Source organism: Lampris incognitus, chromosome 10, assembly GCF_029633865.1.
Source record: "Lampris incognitus isolate fLamInc1 chromosome 10, fLamInc1.hap2, whole genome shotgun sequence".
Lineage (NCBI taxonomy): Eukaryota > Metazoa > Chordata > Actinopteri > Lampriformes > Lampridae > Lampris > Lampris incognitus.
In genome coordinates, this window is record NC_079220.1 from 45327641 (window position 1) to 45354593 (window position 26953).

The 26953-nt window shown below is 42.7% G+C and overlaps 1 protein-coding gene across 2 annotated transcripts in view; it reads right to left on the bottom strand.

Moving 5' to 3' along the window:
• Nucleotides 1-432: 432 nt before the first annotated feature.
• The window catches only part of carm1 (coactivator-associated arginine methyltransferase 1), a 42824-nt gene continuing 16303 nt past the window's right edge, over nt 433-26953 (bottom strand). For both annotated transcript variants that reach the window (XM_056287667.1, XM_056287666.1), the window contains exons 5-16: nt 25993-26103; nt 21933-22110; nt 21503-21593; nt 17857-17938; nt 14454-14539; nt 14259-14348; nt 13394-13531; nt 11183-11272; nt 10960-11072; nt 8712-8789; nt 5872-5940; nt 433-4091 (exon numbers count right to left, since the gene is read on the bottom strand). In XM_056287667.1, the coding sequence (XP_056143642.1) occupies nt 3952-4091; nt 5872-5940; nt 8712-8789; nt 10960-11072; nt 11183-11272; nt 13394-13531; nt 14259-14348; nt 14454-14539; nt 17857-17938; nt 21503-21593; nt 21933-22110; nt 25993-26103 (1266 nt within the window). In that variant the 3' untranslated portion in view covers nt 433-3951. The remainder of the gene's footprint in view (nt 4092-5871; nt 5941-8711; nt 8790-10959; nt 11073-11182; nt 11273-13393; nt 13532-14258; nt 14349-14453; nt 14540-17856; nt 17939-21502; nt 21594-21932; nt 22111-25992; nt 26104-26953) is intronic.

The following is a 26953-nucleotide window of genomic DNA, read 5'->3' on the forward strand; positions in this document are numbered from 1 at the left end:
GTGCAATGAGTAACTAGAAATGCAGCCGGTGCCGAGGTGAGCCTAGATTTTTGGATAGGTCTCCTTTGGCACCTGAGGATTGTTGAAGTTCTCATAAATTCACTAAAAAATGTACCTTGAGCTCTATATACTCTGACATGTATTAGTCAAACCTGAACACGGGTCACACCCAGCTGAGGTCAACCACAGGTCTGCAATATGTCTCATTACTGCCTGTCAGAGTACTCGCATAAACAAAACATGTACATGCACCCGGTCATTTCCCTGACTCAGGTTTGTGTTACATACACATGCATGCACACTTGTAGTGATCCCCCCCCCTCACATTTGTTGAGCTTATCGAAAGCACACTGAATTGGAATTTGATGAATGAAATTCACTTTATGAAGTCTGACTGATTCATTGACTGGAAGAAAGGGTTGTGGTGTTAGCTGTTGGATTTAATGACTGGAAATACATTCAATGTTGGCCGACAGTCTGCACTTTTATCAGTCATTGAGTCATTTAAGCTTGAGAAAAACCTCAGCTCAAACTAAATGGAGCCTGTAAATATTGAAGAGCCCATAGGTCACAGTCATCATGACATCACTTTTTCACCACTTGGGGTCAGTTAGTTTAAATGAGAATATTTGACACATTTCATTTAAAAAGTAACGGCACACGTAAAAGAATTTGAGCGAAAACCTGAGATATATGGCTTCATTTTCAATGAAAGACATCACCCTGGGATGAAATCTAAACATTTCTTTGTAAATATGACATTTGCATTAATAATTCTGCCAACACCCCACCCCTGCTGGTTGAATTCTGCCATAGGTGTGCTTTCCCGAACACAAGTCCAAGTACTTTTGTCTACAGACGAGTCAGAAGTGCTAAAAGGTATTGCCGACTGATCACTGACAGTTTGACGTCCTATTTCTGAAGACTTTCCACGAGAGACGAGAGGAAGACTGGAGCTCAGCCGGTACTGGGAGGACACGTTAGTCTTCAAGTTGTAATCAACCAACAGTGAGTTTGACCATGCAGCAACATGTCACATCAAGTCACAGGGAAACTCTGCTTTCCCTGTGACTTGATGACAGTTATATGGATTTATTTTATTTTTTTAACTGCACAGATAATTTTAAGTTGGTTTATAAATGAGTCATTTTTGTTAAAATCGTGTCGTTTTGTGAAATCCAGCCATTGTAATGACCACTCCACTGCTGTGACATGGTCAGTGTTGGGGTTAAGTTGCTGGTTGGTGCTGCAGCCAGTGCCTCATCCCAGTTTACTTAACGAGCTACCCCCAGAGTTTGTATGTAACTTTGATGGTTCTGGTCACTCATGAAGCAATCTACTGTGAGGTGAAATATAGTTATTGTTGCAGACCTAATGACAGAATCGGGGTTCAATCGCTTTATACCGGGGCCCTAATGTGGGGTCCATATAAAAAAATCCAAATATATCAAGTTGTTTAAGTTAACTTGCAATTAAAGAATTTCCATCAATGGCTGAGTCATGGTGCTTACCAGTGAGCTGCCAAACACACTTCTCACTCAGAGAACGAAATGTGGTTCCTCGAATGCTCAGATGCAAGCTCGCTTTCCACCCCTACACCAAACAAACAAGTGTAGCAGCCTCTGCGAGTCTGACCGGGTCAGAAAATAAGAAAGAAATCTTATGTTAAACATATTGCAAATGCAATCTTAATAAGACCTGTGGGGGGGAAACAGGAGCGGGCACAGATATGGACAAAATTAAGAAAGGGGTATTAATTTGCAGTGAACGTAATTTACTAAAAAAAAAAGCCAATTGTCCCTGTTCATAGAAACCCTTCTAATTATTTCAATTGACAACCCCCCCCCCCCAACACACACACACAAACACACACACACACACAAACCTATTGCTTCCAGGTTTGTCAGTGTGAAAGCTAATTTTGAGATACCAACCTGTGGTGACTAAGCGTCCAAACAGTTTAAAACATTCACATGGCCTCCTCTGACATCCCAGGTTGCTCAGTCAAACACATGAGGACTGACGCTGAGCTGTCCAAGACTCACCCACAATGCCAAAGTCAAAATTACAGACATGAAGCGCCTTCTCCCTTGGAGCAGAGGAGTCAATGTCAGAGATGATAAAAGTATTATTACTGGCAGATAGAAACAAACACACGACACAACACATGGGCTTCCTCATGCACTTTTCAGTGGACAGTGGATGCCACCATTGACTACATAAAATAACAATGTCATGGGGGGAAAAAAAGGATGTGGGCTCTACAATCTAGCTACCACATGGCGTGTTACTGAGTCTATTTACCAGCCTTTAAAAAAAGTTACAAAAAAAAAATTACAAGATGCAATTGTAGGGTTGTTTTTGGGACATTTCAACATTTAAGTTGCTTCTTTTTTTCCACTTTTTTAATTATTTGTCATTTTTTGTGAAAGAAGAAAAGACAAAGGGTTAATTCTACAAAGAGGCAATTCCTTCTTTTTTCTCATCTCTCTTAAAGCTAGCTAATTCATTAATTAAAAATGAGCAGTTTAACTGTGAGACCGGAAGCAATGCATACATGTTCATGTCTTTCTCTCCTCGCCTGATAAAGGGGGAAAGAGGGCTCGTCATGGTGTTTTGAAATCAAAAGGTGGTAAAAAGATGACGCACAGAATTGAGACTATCCTTCTGTCACAAGCCTCACCATTAAGTCTCTCAGTGACAGTCTCATGGCCTCAAAGAGGAGTAGCGGGGGGAGGGGGTTAGGGGGGAACAGGGGAAGAAAGTTAGGAACGGATTGGACGCTTCTTAACTTCAGTGGCTGGCCAGCCAACACCTGGGGGTCACCAGTTGATACTGTCTGTCCATCTGCCATCTGTTCTGGGCTCCCCCAACATACTTAAAACACTCCTGTTCCAGAAAGCTATGTTGGCAAATTGCCAACTTGGCTGGAGAGTAAGGGGTTGGCCTTCAGCAGCATCCTGTGAGCTAAGAAGTATCCATTGGCTAAAAGATCGCTGGCTTCAGAAGTCAATTGATCAGAAATGCAGGTTCAATTCTACAATTTTGGGAAAAATGATCTACTTTTCTAGAGTCTTGTTCTGGAGAGGCTGACCTACACATCAGGACACCTACCAATTTTCACCAAGTTAAAAAACAAAGCACAAAAAAAAAAACAGCACGGAGAACCACTGCTTGTGCAAAAGGCAGGGTTGAAACAAACGGTCTTGTCTGGCATGAATTGGTCTCTGTCCATTTAGCTGACAACACACAGAAACGTGTCCTCTGAAGGATGGAAAGGTGCACTGATGTTGTGATATGAAACACCAAGATGGCGACATAGATATGTGTGTCGATGAGGACATTGAAAATGTCTCTAGTGTCTAACTTGACAAATTAAGAGTCATTTCATTGCAGGTCATGTGTAGACTTTTAGAGGACAGTCGGAGAAAGGAGGGACTTCAAAAAACTAGCAGGGCGGGAGGAGGAGTGGAAGGGTGGTGTGGGTGAGGGGTCATGTTGGGAGCAAGGGAAACCATGAAGGAGGGAGATGACTCCTGCTGTACAGTTGTGCAGCTTGTCTTCGACAAGAGTTTTTGTGTGCATATGTTGTTTGTGGCAGTCCCAGTCAATGAAGGAAGTAGGAGAGTGAGAGCAAGGGGGGTAGGGGTAAAAAAAAGATACCGGAGGTGGACAGGTCTCAGATGGCAAGATAAGAACCTGCAGCTGGAGAGGACGGATACAAGAGCATAGGACTTGTTGTAAAGTGATGGACATAGTAGCGGAAAATGAAGGGGGGGGGGGAGTGCCTCCACAGCACTGGTTTTGGTATACTGGTTTTGGCTGCAGTTGGTCAGTTTTGATGGGGGTGGGGGTACAAGGATGAGGAGGGATCAAGGGGCTCCATTGCAGGCAGGGGGGTCTTGTCATGCGTTGGAGGTTGGGGGTTGAGGAGGTCTTGAGCATGATCTTTTAACTGCCATAATGCAGGGTGTTGCTGGGGATGGCCATGGGTGAGGCCATGGAGATGGCTGCACCCCCCATGGTGAACTGGTTGGTTACTGGGTAGTGAGTGCTGCTGCTGCTGGGACCTGACTGGCCCGTAGTAGCTCCTGGAAGCAAAGAGTGAAACAGGCATTACAATCAAAATTGCTTAAAAAACTACTACTATTAACTTGCATATGCATGGTTGTTTGATGGTGAGTAGCTGCTGGGCTGTATTTTTTGGGGTATACACCAGGGAAAAATAGATCTTATAAAGATGCCAGAATAGACTTAATCATTAATTAGTGCAGGGTAAATAAGTTTACATAAAGGATTCAGCTATGTAAACAACAGAAATTCAATATTCAGTTGCATCTTTCATCCACTCAGTATCACTACTGTTAATCCGTTGAATGTTACGCAGCAGAAATGTCAGATTTTTCTCATTTGTAGTCAATTCCAGAAAACTGCCTACATCATTTTTAGTCAATACTTTAATTATTGTTTTCAATGTCCTGACAACACTATACAAGTTTTTTGTCTCCTGTATTATTGTTATTTTATCCTACATAACCTTCCTGTATGTATTATGCATGCTTGACCTTATTTCGATGTGAAGCCTCTGCTGACCTCTTTACAGAATGGATATGACAGAAATATTTGAGTGATTAGAGGAAAATGCAGTCTGAATTTATGTCAATCTATGAAACCTCCAAACTGAACTTGTCTTTGAAATAACACAAGTCTTTGCTGCAAGGATGCATTTGCTGGAACAAGAAACTAAAGGTTTTTGCATTTGATATAAGGGAAAGCCACAACAGATGCAAGAAGAGAATAACTGAAACTCTCCCTGGAGCATCTTAAACTGCAGAGTGCAGACTCTCAGACAGGAAATGGGACATGATTTGACTTGACAGTTACTTTTGGCAAAAATCCATTTTGCTCTAGGGAGGACAGCCTTACAAGCAACAACTAAGTTAAACACACTGTACACTGACATGCAAATACTTTATAACTATACTGTAAATAGCATATTACAGGCAAAATACAAAGTCTTTAGCTGACCTAAATGCAATGAAAAAAGATATGTGCCCAACATGGCGGTAACAGGGTCATGCGTCCCTGCTCACGATAGTCTTGTTTAGGGAAAGAAAATTTCTTGGCATTATTACAGCCAAAATGACACTGAGAAAACCATTTTCTCCCAATTGTCAATTGTACCCATCCAATTGCCCCACTCTTCCAAGCTGTCCCGGTCACTGCTCCACCCCCTCTGCCAATCCAGGGAGGGCTGCAGACTACCACGTCTCCTCCGATATATGTGGAGTCGCCAGCCGCATCTTTTCACCTGACAGTGAGGCGTTTCACCAGGGGGACGTAGCACGTGGGAGGATCACGCTATCCCCCCCAGTCCTCCCCCCGAACAGGCACCCGACCAGCCAGAGGAGGAGCTAGTGCAGCAACCAGGACACATACCCATATTCGGCTTCCCACCCACAGGCACAGCCAATTGTGTCTGTAGGGACACCCAACCAAGCCGGAGGTAACACGGGGATTTGAACCGGTGATCCCCACGTTAGTAGGCAATGGAATAGACACCCCTGAGAAACCCATATTTTAACCCCCCCCCCCCCCCCGTAAAAAGAATATAATGCAAATTTTAGTCACTGGAATTTGCAATACAGCTGGAACAGAAATGTTCGGAGGAGCTGGGCTTGCCCAGAATTACAGTATTGATGTCTGCTTCAACCTGTGGCCTAACCAACTTAATGTTCATAAATTGAATCAAGATTGTTTCTGTAAATAGTACTTGAAAGGAAATGGTCAATTCCAGGTCTTTTCTTTTCTTAAAGGTGATGTATTTTTTTTGAGGGATAACCAAGAGGTTTCTATGACAAGTGGACGTACCCTGGACAATTCCTGTGCTCATGATTGAGCCCATCCTCGAGTGGGTGTGGTTCACAATTCCAGAGTTCACTGTGTGTGTGTGATAGAGAGAGCGAGGGAGGGAGAGAGAGACAGAGAGAGAGAGAGAGAGAGAGAGAGAGAGAGAGAGGGAAATAAACGGCCAGTAAAGGATACATACAATGCAAAAAGGCACACATAAACACAGGCAACACATCTGTCTCTGGGATCTGTTGATTATGCTACTTGCCTCCAGGGTCATTACTGCAAGTGGAAATCTGTTTGATTCCCGGCATTGAAGAGCTTACTTATCTTGAGCCAGGCATGTGTGCATGCGAGTGTTTTGTAAAGCTGAGCTCTAAATTACGACCAAATTGGTGCCATATGCGACTGTTCTTGCAAGAAATGCATGTTAAAATATGAGGAAATAAATTGTTAAAACAAAGGTACACTAATAAACTGTTGTTCTTCATGAATTTGGTTGACTTGTATCTACCAAAGCAACTCCTGAAGCTCATGATTAACACTTTTGTTCTTACCAACCTCCTCCCCCCGAATGGCCTGCCATTCTTACCTTGACAACTTGTTTTAAACAAATATCTTGGCAAGAAAACAAACCCAGAAACCTCGCGATTATAATGGTGTGGTCCACGAAGATGTTCTTTATGCAGAAAATGAGGAGAAAGGCGTAAGTAGACAGGACTACAAAGGGGCACTATAAAGGAGGGAGGAGGAGGAAGAGGATGTGAGAGCGAGAGGAGGCAGCGACGGCTCCCACTGTGAAGAAAAAGTACCTGACGGGCATTTTCAGTTGGCATAGGTGTGAAGGGGGTTCAATGTTTTGCAAATACAGCAAAGGTAGTGGGTTATTTTTCAACACTATGTTTTAGAAATTAAAAATAAAATGCAAATCAGTGTAGTTCCATCAGCTGGTTTTAAGATAAATAATTTTTTTGTGCAGAGTGCAGTGCGACACCGTGTCAAGAGATTGCCGGCCCAGATGGGGTTAATGCACCGAACTGAAAACATCTGGTTCAGTCACATACATCTACATACAGACGTGTGACAAATTAAAGGAAAAACCTGAATGCTTGACCCCTACAGTGAGGGGGTGTGGCGGCTCTGTTATGCATGGGGTGGGTGGGGGGGGGGGGGCATTTTCCTGGCATGGTTTGGGTCCACTTGTCCCCTTAGAGGGAAGGGTCACTGCAAATCAATACAAAGTTATGCTTATTGATCACCTTTATCCTATGATGAAACATCTGTATCCTGATGGGAGTGGTCTCTTCCTCCGTGACACTAGCTGCGGTTACACGCACACTTTGTTTTCCCATTCTGATTGAAATCATTCCGACTGAAGATTTCGGGTAAACTGTGTTCATGGGATGTGATCTAATATGGTCTGGTGTTTACATGTGCCCACACATTTAATTGGAACAGCTGTGAGACATTTTTCTCGTGGACTTGTTTGAATAGGTCATTATTTCTTATTTTCCTACCGTCTAGGCGTCCAATAATGTTCAGTTCTTTAACGGTCTTTCTGTTCGCCTTCTGGAGCAGCTGGCAGTCTTCACAGGGCATTGTATCTGATCCAGATACAATCCGACTTTTGTGAGGGAGAAGGATGTTACTCTCTCAAGTGGCAGACCCCGACTGACACAGGCAAGAGAATTTCAGAGTCTTTGGAGAGATACGACCCGGCGAAAGTCTCTGTCTTGGAGCACTAGCTAGCTACTTTCACTAAAAATAAGCCGGCACTAGCTAGTAGCAGAATCTGCTAGCAGTAGGTACAAATACAGGTATCGGCGATCACGAGCAAAGCCAGGAAAGCCCAGTCTAAGTACTAGGTAGCGACAGTAGAATCTGTTCATAAATTAAACAATAATAGTCTGTATTTCCAGAAATCAGACAAAAAGCTCAGTGAGGAAAACCATCGATCAAAGCCACAGCTGAGTTCACACGGTTCTTGCCACATACAGCGCCAACACTACAGACTTGGAGACTTCAGCGAAATCAAGTCCGTGCAACAACTGATGACTAGATAAAATCCATAAAATAGTACAGGCAAACAATAAAATCAATTAAAGGTTGTTTAAGTTAAAAAGCAAGGAAGCAGAGCAACAAACAAACCAACCGTCAGCTGACAACCGCAAATGACTGAGCACGGCATGCGCAGAAAGAACGTGGCCACAAAGTAATCAGGCTGAATCGTCAACATGGTACAACTTTTCTTTAGATGGAGTTATGAAAAAGTTTAAACTACCCCTCTGCAACCGATTGAAATTTCAACCAGCTGGGCCTGTTTATTCTGACTGAGGTATTTATATGGAGCATTTTTATTCTGTTTGGGTTTTTAAACCGATAATAATCAGAATATTAGGCTCCATATAAACATAGCTAATGCCCCCATCCACAGGGAACAAGGGGTCACTGAATGGTTTGATGAGGATGAAAATCACGTGCTATGGCCTTCACAGTCACCAGATCTTAACCCAATTGAACAGCTATGGGAGACTTTTGACTGACATGTTAGACAGTGCTCTCCTCCACCTTCATCAAAACACCAAATGAGGGAATATCTTTTGGAAGAATGGTGTTCATCCCTCCAGTAGAGTTCAGAGACTTGTAGAATCTATGATAAGGAACACTGAAGCTGTTCTGGAGGCTCGTGGTGGACCAACACCTTACTAAGACACTTTATGTTGGTTTTTCCTTTAATTTGTCACCCATGTGTACATCCAACGTTAAAAGTTTTCTTTTTGCCATTTTCGATACGGGACTTGATCACGAACCACTTAGTTCTCCCATTGTTTTTTCTAGAGCATATAGTTGGTTTGTCATACCCAGGGGGATAAGGTTGTTGTGGGACACTGCTGAGCCACTTCCAATAACTGTGCTGAGGTCATATGCTGCAGGCATACCTAGAGGGGATTAAAACAAACAAATAAATCAGGTGAAAAAGAATTAGGAAATGCAAACAATGCCTCTTCATGCATTTTGTCTTCATAAACAAAAAAAAAAAATCTTCAAACAGTGAGCTGACACTACTAACACTGCAATCAATGCAAATAGAGGTATTAAAATAACACCATTAATAGTCTCAAATATGTCATCTTGTGATGATTTACTCTACAAATGAGGAAATACAGGAACATTTTCTATCACGCTATGTTTATAAAACACTGCTAGTATGTTTTTAATGTACAATAAACATTTATAATGTTGCTGTTTAATAGCATTAATATATTAAGTTTATGATATTGTAAAACTCGTCCGTTGGAAAGTTATTTTACAATGCATCTGGAATTAATGGGGTGACTGCATGGTTATAGTTTGCTACAGAAGTTTATAATCCACAATTTATGTATTTCTTAAAGTTAAAAGTGAAGTGTAATATGTGTCTGTATTTATGATAAAGCATTATTAAGTGTATCATAGAGCTTTATTATCACTGTTCTTCTAGCAATCACTAATCTTTCTGGACACTATGCAATCAATTGTGTTTGTCAATGAGTCTACAACTCATTTACAAGCGGAACATTTTTCTACCATAGAAGCACAGTGTTCACATTTGGTAACATTTCTTTTCTTTTTTTTTTGTGGATTTTTTCCACCTTGTTTTTTTCTCCCACATTGTGCCTGGCCAATTACCCCACTCTTCTGCGTTGCTCCACCCCCTCTGCCAATCCGGGGAGGGCTACAGACTACCATATGCCTCATCTGATACATATGGAGTTGCCAGCTGCTGCGTTTCACCTGAAAGTGAGAGTTTCGCCAGGGGGAAGTAGCGCGTGGGAGGATAACGCTATTCCCCCCAGTCCCCCCTCCGAACAGGTGCCCAAACCGACCAGAGGAGGCGCTAGTGCAGTGACCAGGACGCATACCCACATCCGGCTTCCCTCCCGCAGAAGCGGCCAATTATGTCTGTAGGGACACTCGATCAAGCCGGAGGTAACACGGGGATTCGAAACGGCGATCTCTGTTTCTGTAGGCAACAGAATAGACTGCCACGCTACCCCGACGCCCTTCTTTATTTATTTTTTTTATCCCTACACACATTCTCTCTCTAAATTATAAATAGGGTTAGGGTTATCATTATTACTGCATTATTATGTTTATGATGTTTTGGGTAAAATATATACTATATACTAAGACAAACATGTAGGAGATTTATTTTCTGCAACTTATTCTGTTTGGTCTCATTTTATTTTTTTAGGAGGTATGTTTTCATAGTGTTAACCTAGATGCTGGTAAATAACTTGATGTTGCTAAAAATCAGGAATAAAGGCACATAACTAGCGTACAATGTTGGATCTTTGCTCTTATGTAAAAATGAGATTATCACAGTATTCATATCTCTGCTTAAACAGTCCATTTGTAATGAAAGCAAACATTTATTATAGGTGTAGGCTGAATTTTTTTTGTGTAGGCCAAATAATTAAATGTGATTCCAGCGGAATGCCATCTGATCCAGGAGACTAATTTTTATTAATATCTTTTGGATTTCATTGAGTTATGGAGGCATCAAGGAATTCTGCATCATCTACTGAGAGTTTCTGAGCTGAGGCATCTCAAAAATTTTAAAAGAATCTACCTAATCTGCTTATAGTGGCCTGAGCTTCTGATCAATATAACTCCATATACAAATATTTCAATTGATTTATTGTAGGACTGAATCAGCAATATATCTGTTAGCCTGTCACCAATCCACAGTTCACTTACTAGCAAAAAGTTTGATTTGTTTACGTCCAAGAAACATGTTTATGTCTGAGCATCAAGTTTCATACAGCTTTGACCAATGTTACATTCTTCACTCCATCAATTAACTGTCAGTTAATTGCAATAGCATATCCTTTACCTGTGTGTGCAGTTGTGTGCAGCTGACATTGAACTGATGCCAACATCAGTTAACATTGTCTGGCTCAGGTCTCCTTTGTGTGTACATTTGTGTTCATGATGTGCATCTGTGTGTGCTCACTTTCTAATATGAACGTATCTTCTATATTTGCAAATTCACCTGAAACGTTGAACTTCTAGATTATGCACTGCAACTGGATTTTTCCTTAAATGTTTATTTTTTTTATTTTTTACCTGACACAGCCATTCCCTGACTCATGCTGTAGGCCCCCCCAGTGTTCCACATGGTTTCAGAGGGGGAGCTGTAGTGTGAACCAGGTGGGGGAGTAGGTGTTGTGCCTGTGTACCTGTAAATGCAAATTCATATATACCATAAGCAACACAGGACCCTGTTTTAAATGTCCAGAAAGGTATGTTTCGAATAAATATCTAGTTGTGGGGGAAGAGATCAACTCACCTGAAAAAAGGGTTCTTCAAGTCCAGGAGATTGCTGGACTTTGAGCCTGTCTGGTCCACTTGGGCAACAATACTGATGTCATAGCTTTGTCTGTTTGAAAATATAAATAACATTTTATCTGTAGGACATTTTTCAGGGCACTCAAAGCCACCATATTGGGATACAAAGGAAACAATCAAACGTTGTAACTTCAAAACTCAGAAGACAAGGAGAGTGATTTTAGTTTGCAGTAAATGTGAATTAAATAATGTCGATTATACATTTTAGTATAACTCAAAATAAATAATGCATAAAGAGACACACTTAACTCCTGTGCTAGAGTTATGTAAAATTGTCAGTTTCCTATATCTCAACTGCCGACATCGCAATATGAATAGAAATGTGCTGTCAATATGACTAAATAAATAATAAAGTAAAAAATATATATTTTAAAAGGCACAGGGAAAGAAGTTGATGTAGCGTGGGAGAATTTTCTTCTGATCAAAGTTCCTAAAGTTAAAATCCTAAAGAAACGTAGTGGTGCAATTAAAAAAAGATCCAGTTGGTGGTGATATTGACCCATAAATGAAAAACTAAGAGACTTTTTTGTAGGCCAGACTACAGCGCATGGAGCTCACAGTTTGACGCAAAGGAAGTATCACAATTTAAGTGTCCAATTTTGAACAAGTGATTCACGTTGCTGAAATACTTATGCTAGCATGATATAATGAGCTCTGGAACAGAAAAACCTAAAGGTTACAGTAAGAACAATATTTGCTTTTAAATGTAGCAGAGAAAGCATGATTATTTCAGAAGAAACTTAAATGGCATACGGAATCAAATATAATCAATCATGATTGTAGAATTTTTGGTAAAGTTACGCTAGAAGACATCTGTAGCTGCATTATTCATGCTTCTGTGTCAAGGTGACCATGGGACACCGCCATAAACTACAGCGGTGACCAAGGGGCTACCCCATAGCCTATGCTCACCTCAAAAATGTCATGGAAGATTTATGGTTCTATGGCTCCACCATAGCGCCTACGGCGTACCATTTGATTAATACCATTGCATAGACACAACCTCTAGCATCACTGCAAACTAGATGGCAGTGTTGTGCATGCTACACCATAGCATGCAGCACAAATCAGGTGGTGAAGTCATGTTTAAATTTTCTCCCATTCACTGAATGGAAGAGTTGCAATGGAAATGGGCTTTGCAAGAAGAGCAAAATGAGCTATTTTTGGGGGCATTATTGAGAAGGACAAAATTATGCTGGACGGGGAGATGGTCTGTGAAACCACTTAACATGTTAAGGAGGAAGACAGGGAATTTGTGGTGCCTGATCCCAAAATATGAACTGGATAAACTGCCAGGTGCCGGCAACGGAAATGCGTAGGTGTTTCCGCAGGTAAGCAGGCAAAGCAGACCGATCACAGCCCTTGTGTTGTCCGCATAGTCCAAGTAGCCTCGACGTGCAGTTATTTTTTCAAGGTGACCATTGGCTATGGCAAAGCCTCTGTGTAACTATGGAGGCACCAAAGTAGTAGACAGGCATGGCCTGCGGTCACCTCAATGCAGAATCATAAATCAAGCAAAAATGCGACAGAAAGCAAAACATTTTTTTTCTCCTTACTTTAACTTTTTGTAGGAAGCAAACAAAAATAGATGTTGGGTGACAGAGTGACTGTGTTTAATTTTCTAGGTTTACATTTACACAGCCAATGTGCAAGATTTAATGTCTGTTAATTCATGTAACCGGTTTCAAGTTGTATAAATGTTTATGCACTGAGTGATATTTTTTTCTTATCTGTACACTTGTACTGCAACCATTTTGAAAAAATGTGCAGAATTGAATTATTTTATGTGTGAGCACATTTGAAATGTATGGACAAAATTGAAAGGGTACACTATGTACGCTTTCAACATCTTATCGCTATAAACAAAAGGTTTTTTGTTTTACAACATTAACCACATTCAACATGGTTTCCAGTAAGTAAAAACTCCTATTATCTTTTATTATCTTTTTATTTTATTACTGGCGGCCTGTCCAGAGTCTTTACCCACCTCCCGCCCAATGACTGCTGGGATAGGCTCCAGCATCCGCGCAACCCTGATTTAAGGATAAGCTGCTTGGATAATGGATGAAAAACTCTTTTATTATCATTTCAGAAAGTAGCATAATGATATTGTAGCAGAAAAACTGCTCACGCACACTCCGGGCAGACCTACCTCTTGTTAGCAACTAGAAGTGCAGTACCAGACAGCGTATCCCCCGCCTTGGTGAAGAGGGGTGACTGGAGTAGGCAGCGTACCTGGTACCAGTGGGTGAGGGGCTCTGTGGGTGCTGTCGACAGCCATACAGTCATCCTAGAGGGATGGAGGTTACAGATGAAGCATTAGAGTATAAAATCTTTTTTGGGGGGGGGGGGTTCCCCCTTTTTCTCCCCAATTGTATCCGGCCAATTACCCCACTCTTCCGAGCCGTCCCGATTGCTGCTCCACCCCCTCTGCCGATCCGGGGAGGGCTGCAGACTACTACATGCCTCCTCTGATACATGTGGAGTCGCCTCCCGCTTCTTTTCACCTGACAGTGAGGAGTTTTGCCAGGGGGAGAAGCGCATGGGAGGATCACGCTATTCCCCCCAGCCCCCCACTCCCCGAACAGGCGCCTTGACCAACCAGAGGAGGCGCTAGTGCAGCAACCAGGAAACATATCCACATCCGGCTTCCCACCCGCAGACACAACCAATTGTGTCTGTAGGGACGCCCGACCAAGCTGGAGGTAAAACGGGGATTCGAACCGGCAATCCCCATGTTGGTAGGCACGGAACAGACCGCCACAACACCCGGACACCCAAGATCATGTATTCTATTCATCTATTACAAGGCCATTAGGGCATGAACAAGTTCATAATTGATGGCAAAATTGCTTTAACACGAGTGGAACCACAACCAGCTTTTAAAAATGGAATCGCACAAATACTGAGCTAAGCCTGACCGGTCCTGTGCTGGAATCTCAGTAACCGATATGCTGCCAGGCTACATTAGTGAATGGCTGCTACTAGTTGTAACTAACAGAGACTGGCTGACTTACACTGATCCCATGAATGCCACGTCGAACCAGAAAGCTAGGCCATGCACCAGGCCCGAGTGCATCATATGAAATTTAAACGGAATCTCTATCCTGTGAATAAAAACACAGTGGAAACAAAGAAAGTAAATTCAATGGGTATAAAGCACAGAACAATTTAATTAATAAATATACACGTAAGGAAAGCTTTAAACACACCTGTAAAGGTCCTCTTCTTTGGCCTCGAGGAAGTTGACTGTGTATTTGACAGACTTAGCCATCAAAATACGAATATCAAATGTGTCCTGTACAGGGACAGATCAGTTCATCGTACAATGGATGAATGAAAACAGACAATTGTCCATTATCATACAATTAGGTGTCATCAATACAAGTTCCAGTGAAAGACTGTGTTCTGACTGGGCTAAAGAAATAAGATCTTCAATGGAACCCAGTTGACAGATATTTGCTCATCTTATAGACACAGACAATAAATCTGGAGTGAATTGAAAAACGCACAACAAAAATAAATAACACTCTGGGAGAAATGAAAAATCGCAACCCTTATCCATCTATCCATCCATTATCCAAACTACTTATCCTGCACTCAGGGTCGCAGGGATGCTGGAGCCTATCCCAGCAGTCATTGGGCAGCAGACAGGGAGACACCCTAAACAGGCCACCAGTCCATCACAGGGCTGACACACACACAGTCACACCTACGGACAATTTAGTACGGCCGATTCACCTGACCTACATGTCTTTGGACTGTGGGAGGAAACCAAAGCACCCAGAGGAAACCCACAAACCTGATCAACCGTGATCAGGTCTGGACAAATTGGTTGTGCGGGCACCAAGGTCAACAAATTTTCAATCCTGGACAACCAAACCTTGGTAATATTGTGGGCAAATAGAAATGTTTTGCCTCGGTTAATTTCTAGCTCTGTACTTAGCTGGCTGAAAGTCAGTAATGGAGGTAATGAACTTAAGTACTACTTGTTGTAGATGAATTAGGGGAATTTTATGTGGCTCTCCCTTTAGTAGGTGAGAACTATTTTTGCCCTCCCTCAATCCCCGACGTCTTCTGTCCGGCAAAAGTCAAGTTCTGGCCACCAATACAACTGCTGGTGTTGAGGTTAAAAAAATCAACAGGGGTGGCAGACCTAATACTGAGGCAGTCTATTCCACAGCCTCGGGGCATTAACTTCCAACAAATGGTCACCCTTCAGCTTTAACCGAGACCATGGCATAGACAGCAGCAACTGGTTGGAGGATGTGAATGATTTACACTGGCGCTTGAAACTTTGTGAACCCTTTAGAATTTTCTATATTTCTGCATAAATATGACCTAAAACATCATTAGATTTTCACATAAGTCCTAAAAGTAGATAAAGAGAACCCAATTAAACAAATGAGACAAAAACATTATACTTGGTCATTTATTTATTGAGAAAAATGATCCAATATTACATATCTGTAAGTGGCAAAAATATGTGATCCTCTAGGGTCAGCAGTTAATTTGAAGGTGAAATTAGAGTCAGGTTTTTTTAATCAATGGGATGACTATCAGGTGTGAGTGGGCACCCTTTTTTTTTTTAAGAACAGGGATCTATCAAAGTCTGATCTTCACAATACGTTTGTGGAAGTGTATCATGGGAAGAACAAAAGAGATTTTTGAGGACCCCAGAAAAAGTATTGTTGATGCTCATCAGGCTGGAAAAGGTTGCAAAACCATCTCTAAAGAGTGGATTCCACCAATCCACAGTCAGACAGATTGTGTACAAATGGAGGGAATTCAAGACCACTGTTACCCTCCCCAGGAGTGGTCGACCATCAAGAGCAAGGCATGTAATAGTCGGCCAGGTCACAAAGGCACCCAGGGTAACTTCTAAGCAACTAAAGGCCTCTCTCACATTGGCTAATGGTAATGTTCACGAGTCCACCATCAGGAGAACACTGAACAACAATGGTGTGCATGGCAGGGTTGCAAGGAGAAAGCCACTGCTCTCCAAAAAGAACATTGCTGCCTGTCTGCAGTTTGCTAAAGATCCTGTGGACAAGCCACATGGAAAAATGTTTTGTGGACGGATGAGACCAAAATAGAACTTTTTGGTTTAAATGAGAAGCGCTATGTCTGGAGAAAGGAAAACACTGCATTCTAGCATAAGAACCTTATCCCATCTGTGAAACGTGGTGGTAGTATCATGGTTTGGGCCTGTTTTGCTGCATCTGGGCCAGGACAGCTTGCCATCATTGATGGAACAATGAATTCTGAATTATACCAGCGAATTCTTAAAGAAAATGTAAGGACATTTGTCCGTGAACTGAATCTCAAGAAAACGTGGGTCATGCAGCAAGACAACGACCCTAAGCACACAAGTTGTTCTACGAAAGAATGGTTAAAGAAGAATAAAGTTAATCGTTTTGGAATGGCCAAGTCAAAGTCCTGACCTTAATCTAACCGAAATGTTGTGGAAGGACCTGAAGCGAGCAGTTCATGTGAGGAAACCCACCAACATCCCAGAGCTGAAGCTGTTCTGTACGGAGGAATGGGCTAAATTCCTCCAAGCCGATGTGCAGGACTGACCAACAGTTACTAGAAACGTTTAGTTACAGTTATTGCTGCATGGGGGGGGGGGGTCACACCAGATAATGAAAGCAAAGGTTCACATATTTTTGCCACTCACAGATATATAATATTGGATCATTTTCCTCAATAAATAAATGACCAAGTATAATATTTTTGTCTCATTTTTTTAATTGGGTTGTCTTTATCTATTTTTAGGGTTTGTGTGAAAATCTGATGAAGGTTTAGAAGTTTTTAAATAAATTGGGTTTTTTTTTTTGTGGCTTTTTCTCCCCAATTGTATCCAGCCAATCATCCCACTTTTCGAAGCCGTCCCTGTTGCTGCTCCAACCCCTCTGCCGATCTGGGGAGGGCTACAGACTATCACATGCCTCCTCCGTTAAATGTGGAGTCGCCAGCCGCTTCTTTTCACCTGACAGTGAGCAGTTTCCCCAGGGGGACACAGCGTGTGGGAGGATCACGCTATTTCCCCCAGTCCCCCCCCCCCCCGAACAGGCGCCCCGAGCAACCAGAGGAGGCGCTAGTGCAGCGACCAGGGCACCTACCCACATCCGGCTTCCCACCCATAGACACGGCCAATTGTGTCTGTAGGGACAGACGCCTGACCAAGCCGGAGGTAACACAGGGATTCGAACCGGCGATCCCCATGTTGGTAGACAACGGAATAGACTGCTAAGCTACCTGAACGCCCCATGAAGTTTTTAAATAAATTGTTTTAACTCTTTCTATTTTCAACGTGAGATGGGAGAAGTTAAGTATCTGCAACGTTAAGCAGAGGTAGCACCAATTTTGATGAAATTTTAAAATGCCTGGCAACTTGGATAGCACTTCTGCATTATGGGTTTGAAAGTGAAGGACAAAACAGTTTGCTTGACTGCAATAAATCTTCAGCACTTGAATCTTGTAGAGTAGGACCATATAAAGCAGCCTCTTTCATAAAGTTATTCATTTAAGTTTTGCTCTTGCCCTATTTTCTCTTTCACAAACTCACAACAGCACTTGCGTGTGTACGTGTGTGTGCGTTAAATTATTTACCACAATGGGCTGGCGAAAATACTCGTCCACTGCAGCACCCCGCAGGGCAGACAGATCTACACCATGGAAGGAGGGTTGGTACCTAAAGGATGATCAAGGGTAGGAGGTTGACATTTGGTAAAGAACATCAGTGGAACAGAACATTTACAACAGCCTCATTTATTTACAGTCAAAAGTATACAAAAATCTTACACAGTTCACTTTAAATGATTAAGATTCATTCATTCATTCATCTTCAGCCGCTTCTCTGGGGTAGGGTCGCAGTGGCAACAAGCTAAGTAGGGTACTCAAGACGTCCCTCTCCCCAGCCACGCCCTCCAGCTCCTCCTGGGGGATCCCAAGGCGTTCCCAGGCCAGATTGGACATGCAGTCCCTCCAGCGAGCTCTGAGTCTACCCCAGGGTCTCTTCCCAGTTGGCCGTGCCCAGTAAACCTCCAAAGAAAGGCGCCCAGGAGGCATCCTAATCAGATGCCCGAACCACCTCAACTGGCTCCTTTCAATGCGAAGGAGCAGCGGCTCTACTCCAAGCTCCTCCAGATGTCCGAGCTCCTCACCCTATTTATAAGGCTGACCCCAGACACCCTACGGAGAAATCTCATTTCAGCCGCTTGTATCCACGATCTCAAGCTTTCGGTCACTACCCAAAGCTCATGACCATAGGTGAGCGTTGGAACGAAGATTGACTGGTAAATTGAGAGCTTTGCCTTCCAGCTCAGCTCCCTTTTCACCACAATGGTCCAGTACAACGTTCGTTTTACTGCTGATGCTGCACCAATCTGCCCGTCAATCTCCCGCTCCATCCTACCCTCACTCATAAACAAGACCCTGAGATACTTGAACTCCTTCACTTGAGGCAACAACTCATCCCCAACCCGGAGGGAGTAATCTACCATTTTCAGGTAGAGAACCATGGTCTCAGACTTGGAGGTGCTGACTCTCATCCCAGCCATTTCACACTCAGCTGTAAACCACCCCAGTGCACGCTGGAGGTCACATTCTGATGAAGCCAACAAAATCACATCATTTGCGAAGAGCAGAGATGCAATTCTGAGGTTCCCAAAATGGACACACTCCTCACCTTGGCTGCGCCTTGAGATCCTGTCCATGAATATCACAAACAGAATCGGAGACAAGGGACAACCTTGGCAGAGTCCGACACCCACCAAAAACGTGTTTGACTTTGTGCCGAGAATGCGTACACAGCTCTCACTTTGATTATACAAGGACCAGATGGCTTGTAGCAATTGCCCTGGTACCCCATACTCTCGCAGTACCCCCCACAGAGTGCCCCGGTGTACACAGTTGTAAGCCTTCTCCAAGTCCACAAAACACATGTAGACTGGCTGGTCAAACTCCGATGCCCCCTCAGCACTTCTGCAAGGGTAAAGAGTTGGTCCATTGTTCCACAGCCAAGACGGAATCTGCATTGTTCCTCCTGGATCAGAGGTTCGACAATCGGTCGGAGCCTCCTTTCCAGCACTCTAGAGTAGACTTTCCCAGGGAGGCTGAGCAATGTGATGCCCCGATAATTGGAGCACACCCTCCGGTCCCCCTTAAATGATTAAGAATTCACTTTAATATCGTCACAATTCCTCTAATTTTAAACATTTTAAATGTTTGAACCATGGGCTTTTTTTTTTTTAATTTTAGGAGATTTAATATCACATCCTGTTTTCTAAACCTAATTTCCCTTGGAAGACAAAACTGTTCTGATATAACTTTGAATTGAATTAAACAAATGTTTAACAATATATAACAAAGTCACAATATTGGTATTACACAGATAATACATGTTCAAATCATTGTTTACCTAAATCATCTAGTTAACACTCAAATTACATTAGATGATTCAGCTAATCACTTAAGGAACCTTAAGGGTTGTTGGAGCATCAGCAAATAGGAATTTACAGGCAACGGGTGAAGGTGATCTGTTTGTTTAGATTACTAGGATGTACTGATTTATGAAAATATGGTAACACTTTAGTATGGGGAACATAAAAAACTTAATTACTAGTGAATTAGTAATGATCAAGATGTCACTTTAGTATGGGGAACATATTCTAAGTAACAAAAACTTAATTTACAGTAATTTAACACTATTAACACTTGTAGTTTTGTGTTTTGTTATGTAAGAACAGACCATATTCATTAAGTGTTAGTAAGGGAGAATAACTCTTCTTGTGGTACTACCACCTTATAAAGTCCATACTAAGCAAAGCATATTGAGATGTACTACTAATAAGCAATAATTCTGAGGTTATAGAGGGAAAACTCATAGTTAATGGCTTACTGGTTGTATAATAAGGCCATGCAGAATAAGGCATTAATGAGTATGTAATAATGACCAATTAAGAGCCAATATGTTGCTAATTTGCATGCTAATAAGCACCTACTTAATGGTGACTACGTTCCCCATACTAAAGTGTTACCGAAAATATTACTTTATCCTTTTAAGGATGCTTTCCTTTATCAGCGCTTCTAAATATGTATGCAATAAGTTGTAAGCTATATTTCCTGACAGTTCATTTTAACAATAAAGCAAGTAAAATAGCCTGATGTGTAAAGAATGAATATCAGGAAAAATAGTAATGCTTATGTTTTTGACAGTCAATCTATAAAAAGGCCTCCATCAGTAAATATAAGAGTTGGATATAGAGGGTTTTGCAGCTAGTCAGTTGGTAAAACTTACTTGCTTTTATAAACAAAATATAGGATGCAATGTAATGAGCTGTTACGTAGCGCAAAAAAAATATCAAATTAACCTTTTACATTGTCATTTGAAACGTGAAATATTTTGCATGTATGGGGAAAAAAAGGTGGAAAATATTGTGCATTATTATTGCGTTTTAACAAGCTATTGTGATGAAGCAGGTACGGTCACAGCTGTCCCATGTCAGCCTAATTGACTGGGGAGCCACAGCTGCTCTCCCCATTTAAGACTGCAGATGTTTTGCCATTTTCACCTCAGGTGTTTTTAAAGCCTATGTGTTTTAATAAACTGGTTGTTGTTGAATGTTAAAAACACCGTCATTGTCTATGTGTCTATGCCGGAGCCCATAGAGGGCTCGGTTGTGACAAAGCTTTGCTACAGCTATACTGTGTGATTTAGGATGCAAAGTCATCCTTGAATATTTTGAGAGTATAAGTACCCCCCCCTTTTTCTCCCCAATTGTACTTGGCCAATTACCCCACTCTTCCGAGCCATCCCAGTCGCTGCTCCACCCCCTCTGCCAATCCGGGGAGGGCTGCAGACTAGCACGTGTCTCCTGATACATGCGGAGTAGCCAGCTGCTGCTTTTCCCGACAGTGAGGAGTTTCACCATCGGGATGTAGCACGTGCGAGGATCACGTTATACCCCCTAGTTCCCCCTCCACCCCTGAACAGGTGCCCTGACCAACCAGAGGAGGCGCAGGTGCAGCGACCAGGACACATACCCACATCCAGCTTCCCACCTGTAGACACGGCCAATTGTGTCTATAGGGATGCCTGACCAAGCCAGAAGTAACACGGGGATTCGAACTGGCGATCCCCATGTTGGTAGGCAACGGAATAGACCTCCACGCCACTTGGACGCCCCCACGAACTATAAATCTTGCTTTAAACGTTGCCCCTTGTTTTAATCCCTTGTACTTGTCCTTCTCTCACCAGAAGTTGGCCTTGGTGAATTGCTCCATGTAAAGCTGTTCATCTGTAAAGGGGGCTAGATGGACGTCACCAATGGTGGGGAACATTTTACCTGAAAAACACAGACCAAGAGATGAATTAGTTATACTAAAAAGTAATTCCTGCTTTTTACAATAAGCATAGAGCATTGACTTTATGGTAAAGCAACGCTAGTTTACTTGGAAAAACATCTTGGTTTAAAATTTGTCTGACAAAATATCTTCATATCCTTCACCCCCCCCCTCCCCCTCCCCCGAGCCTGTAGTCTCTGCTGGTCTACAATTACACTTCTCCTCTGATCCCTTTTCTTAACATTTGATAAGTTTTTTTGGTGTGCAGGTAGTTCTGCCTGCCAGCATGTTTCCCATAAACCTCTCATTCATATGAACACGTATAACCACCCCAAACTTACCATTGGGTTTGAGGAACTTCTTAGCATGCAGGTAGCTCTCCAACATGCGCTCATTAAACAACATGTATCCCATGGGCTCTGAGATGATGATGTCCACTTGCTCAGGCAGTGACACCTCCTCCACCTTACCAGGGATGACCACCACGCGCTCCCCTAGACGGTTACTGTTCACCAGCACCTTTAGGAGTGGGCATTGGAGAGGCTCAGTATGCAAGAAGGGTATGAGAGTGATGTGGGTGCACATAACAAGGCTAAATCAGTCAATTTCATCTTCTTTATCTGCATTTAACTCATCCTAGCTGTGTAGCTAGCAGCAGTGGGCAGCTGCCATGCAGCGCCCAGGGACCAACTCCAGTTCTTTTCCCATTGCCTTGGTCAGGGGGAACAGACAGGAGTATTAACCCTAACATGCATGTCTTTTTTGATGGTGGGAGAAACCACAGCACCCAGAGAAAAACAGACACGGGAAGAACATGCAAACTCCACACACAGAGGATGACCTGGAATGACCCCAAAGGTTGGACCACCCCGGGGTTCGAACCCAGGACCTTCTTTTTTTGGAATTTTTCCACTTTTTTTTCGGGATCCCCCCCCCCCCTTTTCTCCCCAATTGTATCTGGCCAATTACCCCACTCTTCCGAGCCATCCCAGTCTCTGCTCCACCCCCTCTGCTGATCCAGGGAGGGCTGCAGACTACCACATATCTCCTCCGATACATGTGGAGTCGCCAGCCGCTTCTTTTCACCTAACAGTGAGGAGTTTTGCCAGGGGGACATAGCGCTTGGGAGGATCATACTATTGCCGCCAGTTCCCCTCCCCCCCGAAAAGGCGCTCTGACTGACCAGAGGCGGCGCTAGTGCAGCGACCAGGACACATCCAGCTTCCCACCCGCAGATACGGCCAACTGTGTCTGTAGGGACGCCCGACCAAGCCGGAGGTAACACGGGGATTTGAACCGGCGTTCCCCGTGTTGGTAGACAATGGAATAGACTGCTATGCTACCCGGATGCCCCCAGAATTTTCCCACTTTTTCTCCCCAGTTGTATTTGGCCAATTACCCCACTCTTCCGAGCCATCCCGGTCACTACTCCACCCCCTCTGCCAATCCGGGGAGGGCTGCAACAGGCGCCTCGACCGACCAGAGGAAGCACTAGTGCAGTGACCAGGACACATAACCACATCCTGCTTCCCACCCGCTGACATGGCCAATTGTGTCTGTAGGGACGCCTGACCAAGCCAGAGGTAACATGGGGATTTGAACCGGCGATCCCCATGTTGGTAGGCAATGGAATAGACCACTACACTACCCGGACACCCCTTCACCCAGGACCTTCTTGCTGTGAGATGACAGCACTAACCACTGGGCCACTGTGCTGTGCTTTGACAACACCCTGATGTTAAGTTAGTTTTGTGTCCTTTCTATTTGTTTACTTTGACTGCTAGGATGAAGTGATAGGGCAATATTACTTGATCGTTGTACAATCTTGAGATAGATCAATTTAAATGCTTGCCACAACTTGCTGTCGTAAAAGCAGTGCTTCTTTATATGTGGGCCTATGCAATATGTTGTAAGCTATTATTGCTAACGGCTAAGTTATTGATTTTAACATACAAGCAAAGAAACCTGATATTCATGCTCCATAAAAATGATCAAAACAGCTTTTAATTTGTGAAGCTAGAAATTGTAGCCACAACCAAATGACTTGGGACCAAGTATCAGGGCTAATGGTCATGCTGATGTTTTAGACAATCAACTTACAGAAAATCAGCTGTCAGAAATATCAAGGGAAGAAGAGGGCTTGCCTAAGTCAGCTGACAAAGGTAGGTACAACCAATTATCAATGGATACCATTATCATATGATCAAGTAAAACACTGAAATTTCCAATGGGAACCAGGTAAACCAGGTTGTCTTTGTGGTTTTGCCTTCTCAGATTGAGTTGTTGAAATGGAGAAATGCCCAAATCTGTCTCTCTTGGAAAGCCTTTGCTTGCATACCTGAGCACATTTTTAAGCCATTATCCACTCAAAGGCCAACTACACTCTCTCCTTAGCATCACTTGCTGTCTGTGTTAGGTGGAACCTGGAAAATGATATTTGGAAACATTAGCAATGGGTCTATACATCTCTTACAGCAACCTCAATGCCACCACAGAGTGATTTATTTTTGTGTTTAAGCAAGTTAAAACCCGTGCTGTAAATGACATATACTGTTTAACAAAAACTTAACTGGACTAATCCACAGTGGAATGTAGAAAGACGCAACACATTAAACCAATCCCCCCCCCTTTTTTTTCTTCCAACTGTATCCAGCCAATTACCCCACTCTTCCAAGCCATCCCGGTCGCTGCTCCACCCCCTCTGCCGATCAGGGGAGGGCTGCAGACTACCATGTCTCCTCCAATACATGTAGAGTCACCAGGTGCTTCTTTTCACCTGACAGTGAGGAGTTTCGCCAGGGGGATGTAGCATGTGGGAGGATCATGCTATTCCCCCCAGTTCCCCGTTCCCCCCGAACAGGCACCCCGAAAGACCAGAAGAGGCACTAGTGCAGCGACCAGGACACATACCCACATCTGGCTTCCCACCCACAGGCACGGTCAATTGTGTCTATTGGGACGCCCGACCAAGCCGGATGTAACACGGGGGATTCTAACCACCGATCCCCGTGTTGGTAGGCAACAGAATAGACCACCATGTTACCCAGACAACCCCAGGATGCCCCAAACTTCATCCCCACTTGACTTAATAGCCAAAAACCAGAGCAGAGATCTATCTAGATGAACAACTAGATGCAAAAAATAAATAAATAAATAATAAAAGGCTTTTCTTTCTTTTCTTTTTTTTTTTTTACATTTGGAGAGTGTTAGAAGAGAATGTGCAGTGGAACAGGACTTTGTCACTAGAAGATGTCCTGGTAGCCAAACCAGTAATCTCACTGCATATAGCCTTAGGTCTACTGCAATGTACAAGGCTGAAAACAGGTTGGGAGACTGAGTACCATGTTATTCAACCTCTCTCCATGGTATCCTTCCTGTCACTTACGACCCCATACAGTTGTTGGGTTGGCCTGGTCTTACAGGAGGCGTCTTCACAAACTGTTTGTCATTGCCTGTGCTTTACTTTTTTTTTTATCTAGCAGTGCAGGTTTGAAATGAATGTCACTCACTGCTGTGTCATACACAAAAAAAAAAATATTCAAACCCTCACTACATGACCAAAAAAACATAATTTGTAAATGGTTAGAAACATTTTGTCTCATGTTCTGAGTTTTACATACAGTTTAAGAACTCAATCATCAAAACTTGAACTTCAAGTGTGAATGAGACTAAAAAAGAAAGTTTTTGCACACAGAGCGGAAAATACACCCAATCAGAATTTGCTTTCACGAAATGTGTGTGAGATTTTTAAATAAAGATTACATTTTATTTTCAGGGGACCACATTCTTTATTCGAATGATAAAGTCTCACTTATTCACATCAGTCTTATAATCTAACTTTAAGTCAAGGCCAAGTATGATAACAATTCTGGTAAACCAAATACATCAGACCGCTCACAAATACACATGAGGAACTCAAAACAGTCATTTACTAACCTACTAAAAATATGTTAACAAAACTACGAGGAACTAAACAGCTTAATGAACTATCGCAGGAAAGCGGAGTGTTTTATGGAAGGACGTTTTCATTTCGCATAAGCTTCTTGTCAAAAAGACGGGGAATCCAACCCGGAGACAAACATTTGACGTCATTATAGCAATATCTAAACTTCTCTGTGATGGTCTCGTATGATTATGTTGGTCATATGGCAACACCAGAATTACACTGAGACCAAAACCTCAACAGAAAAGAGAAATATGAATATATAACTCGGGGAAATGAGCGATAAATGAATGGCAATGCCGTGTGGGGTAGATGGTTATGTGGGCAGCATATGACTCCAATGACTAAAGTTCATTTACTGGCAGCTGATAGTAGCAGCTCCAAGATTAATTTGGATAACTGAACTATATAATCACTAAGGGCCAACCCGTCTAGTGTGTGCGTGTGTGTGTGTGTACCTCAGCATGCTGTGCCATTGTGCTGGCCTCGACGGCATAAACCTTCCTGGCACCAGCCTGTGCTGCAAAGAAGGAGAGGATCCCTGAGCCACAGCCGACATCTAGTACCACCTGGTGAGAGGGAGGGAAAGAAGAGAGAAAATAAATAAACACATGTACATAGATCTTTTTTCCATTAATGGAGTGCTTATATGCTGATCGATAACCTGATCATAAACTAATAAAGGCAATACTTTGCCTTATTTAAAAAGAGTCACGCATACAAACACCTTTATCTGATTATCGAGAAAAGGTCAAAAATAATAACATTATTGAGATGCCACGGTATTTCCTGTCTTTCACTTTATAAAAATTTTGCATACAACTTGGTCAGCTTTATTCTGGCTCTCTGAAACCGCGCATGTGAATAATCACCAGATAGCTGTTGTGTGAACACTACAGGCATAGTACAGCTGTTAGCCAGTAGGTTAGCTAACAGCTGACTCTTGGACAGGATGGAAAATGTAGGGGAAAGCTCAAGTTATGGTGTTCTGCCATAGCGTGGAAAGAATGGGGGGGCGGGGGTCAAAGACTGGTACAAAATGGTAAAAAATGCCCTCCTAAGTACAGGAGTGCTGGAAGAGCAGGCATAACTTGGACAGATCATATACCATGATATACATAAACCATGTTCCTTCAATTCAGATAAACCCTTTACTTGGGATATTAACTTTACCTGATTACTCCCAGCAACGAGGATACTGGACTCCATGTAAATGTACTCTGTCTCAAGAATACTTTGAAAACCTTTAGCCCCAGAGACCTACAGAAACTTGTAGATTTTATTGCCAGTGATGACAGAAACAAGATATCTGGGGATGTGAAGACCCTTCCCAAAAGGTATTCATTTATCCCATCAAAGGGTTGTTTACCCCAACGCATTTCTGGAGTTTATTAAAAACAAAGCTCTGATGTAATCTTC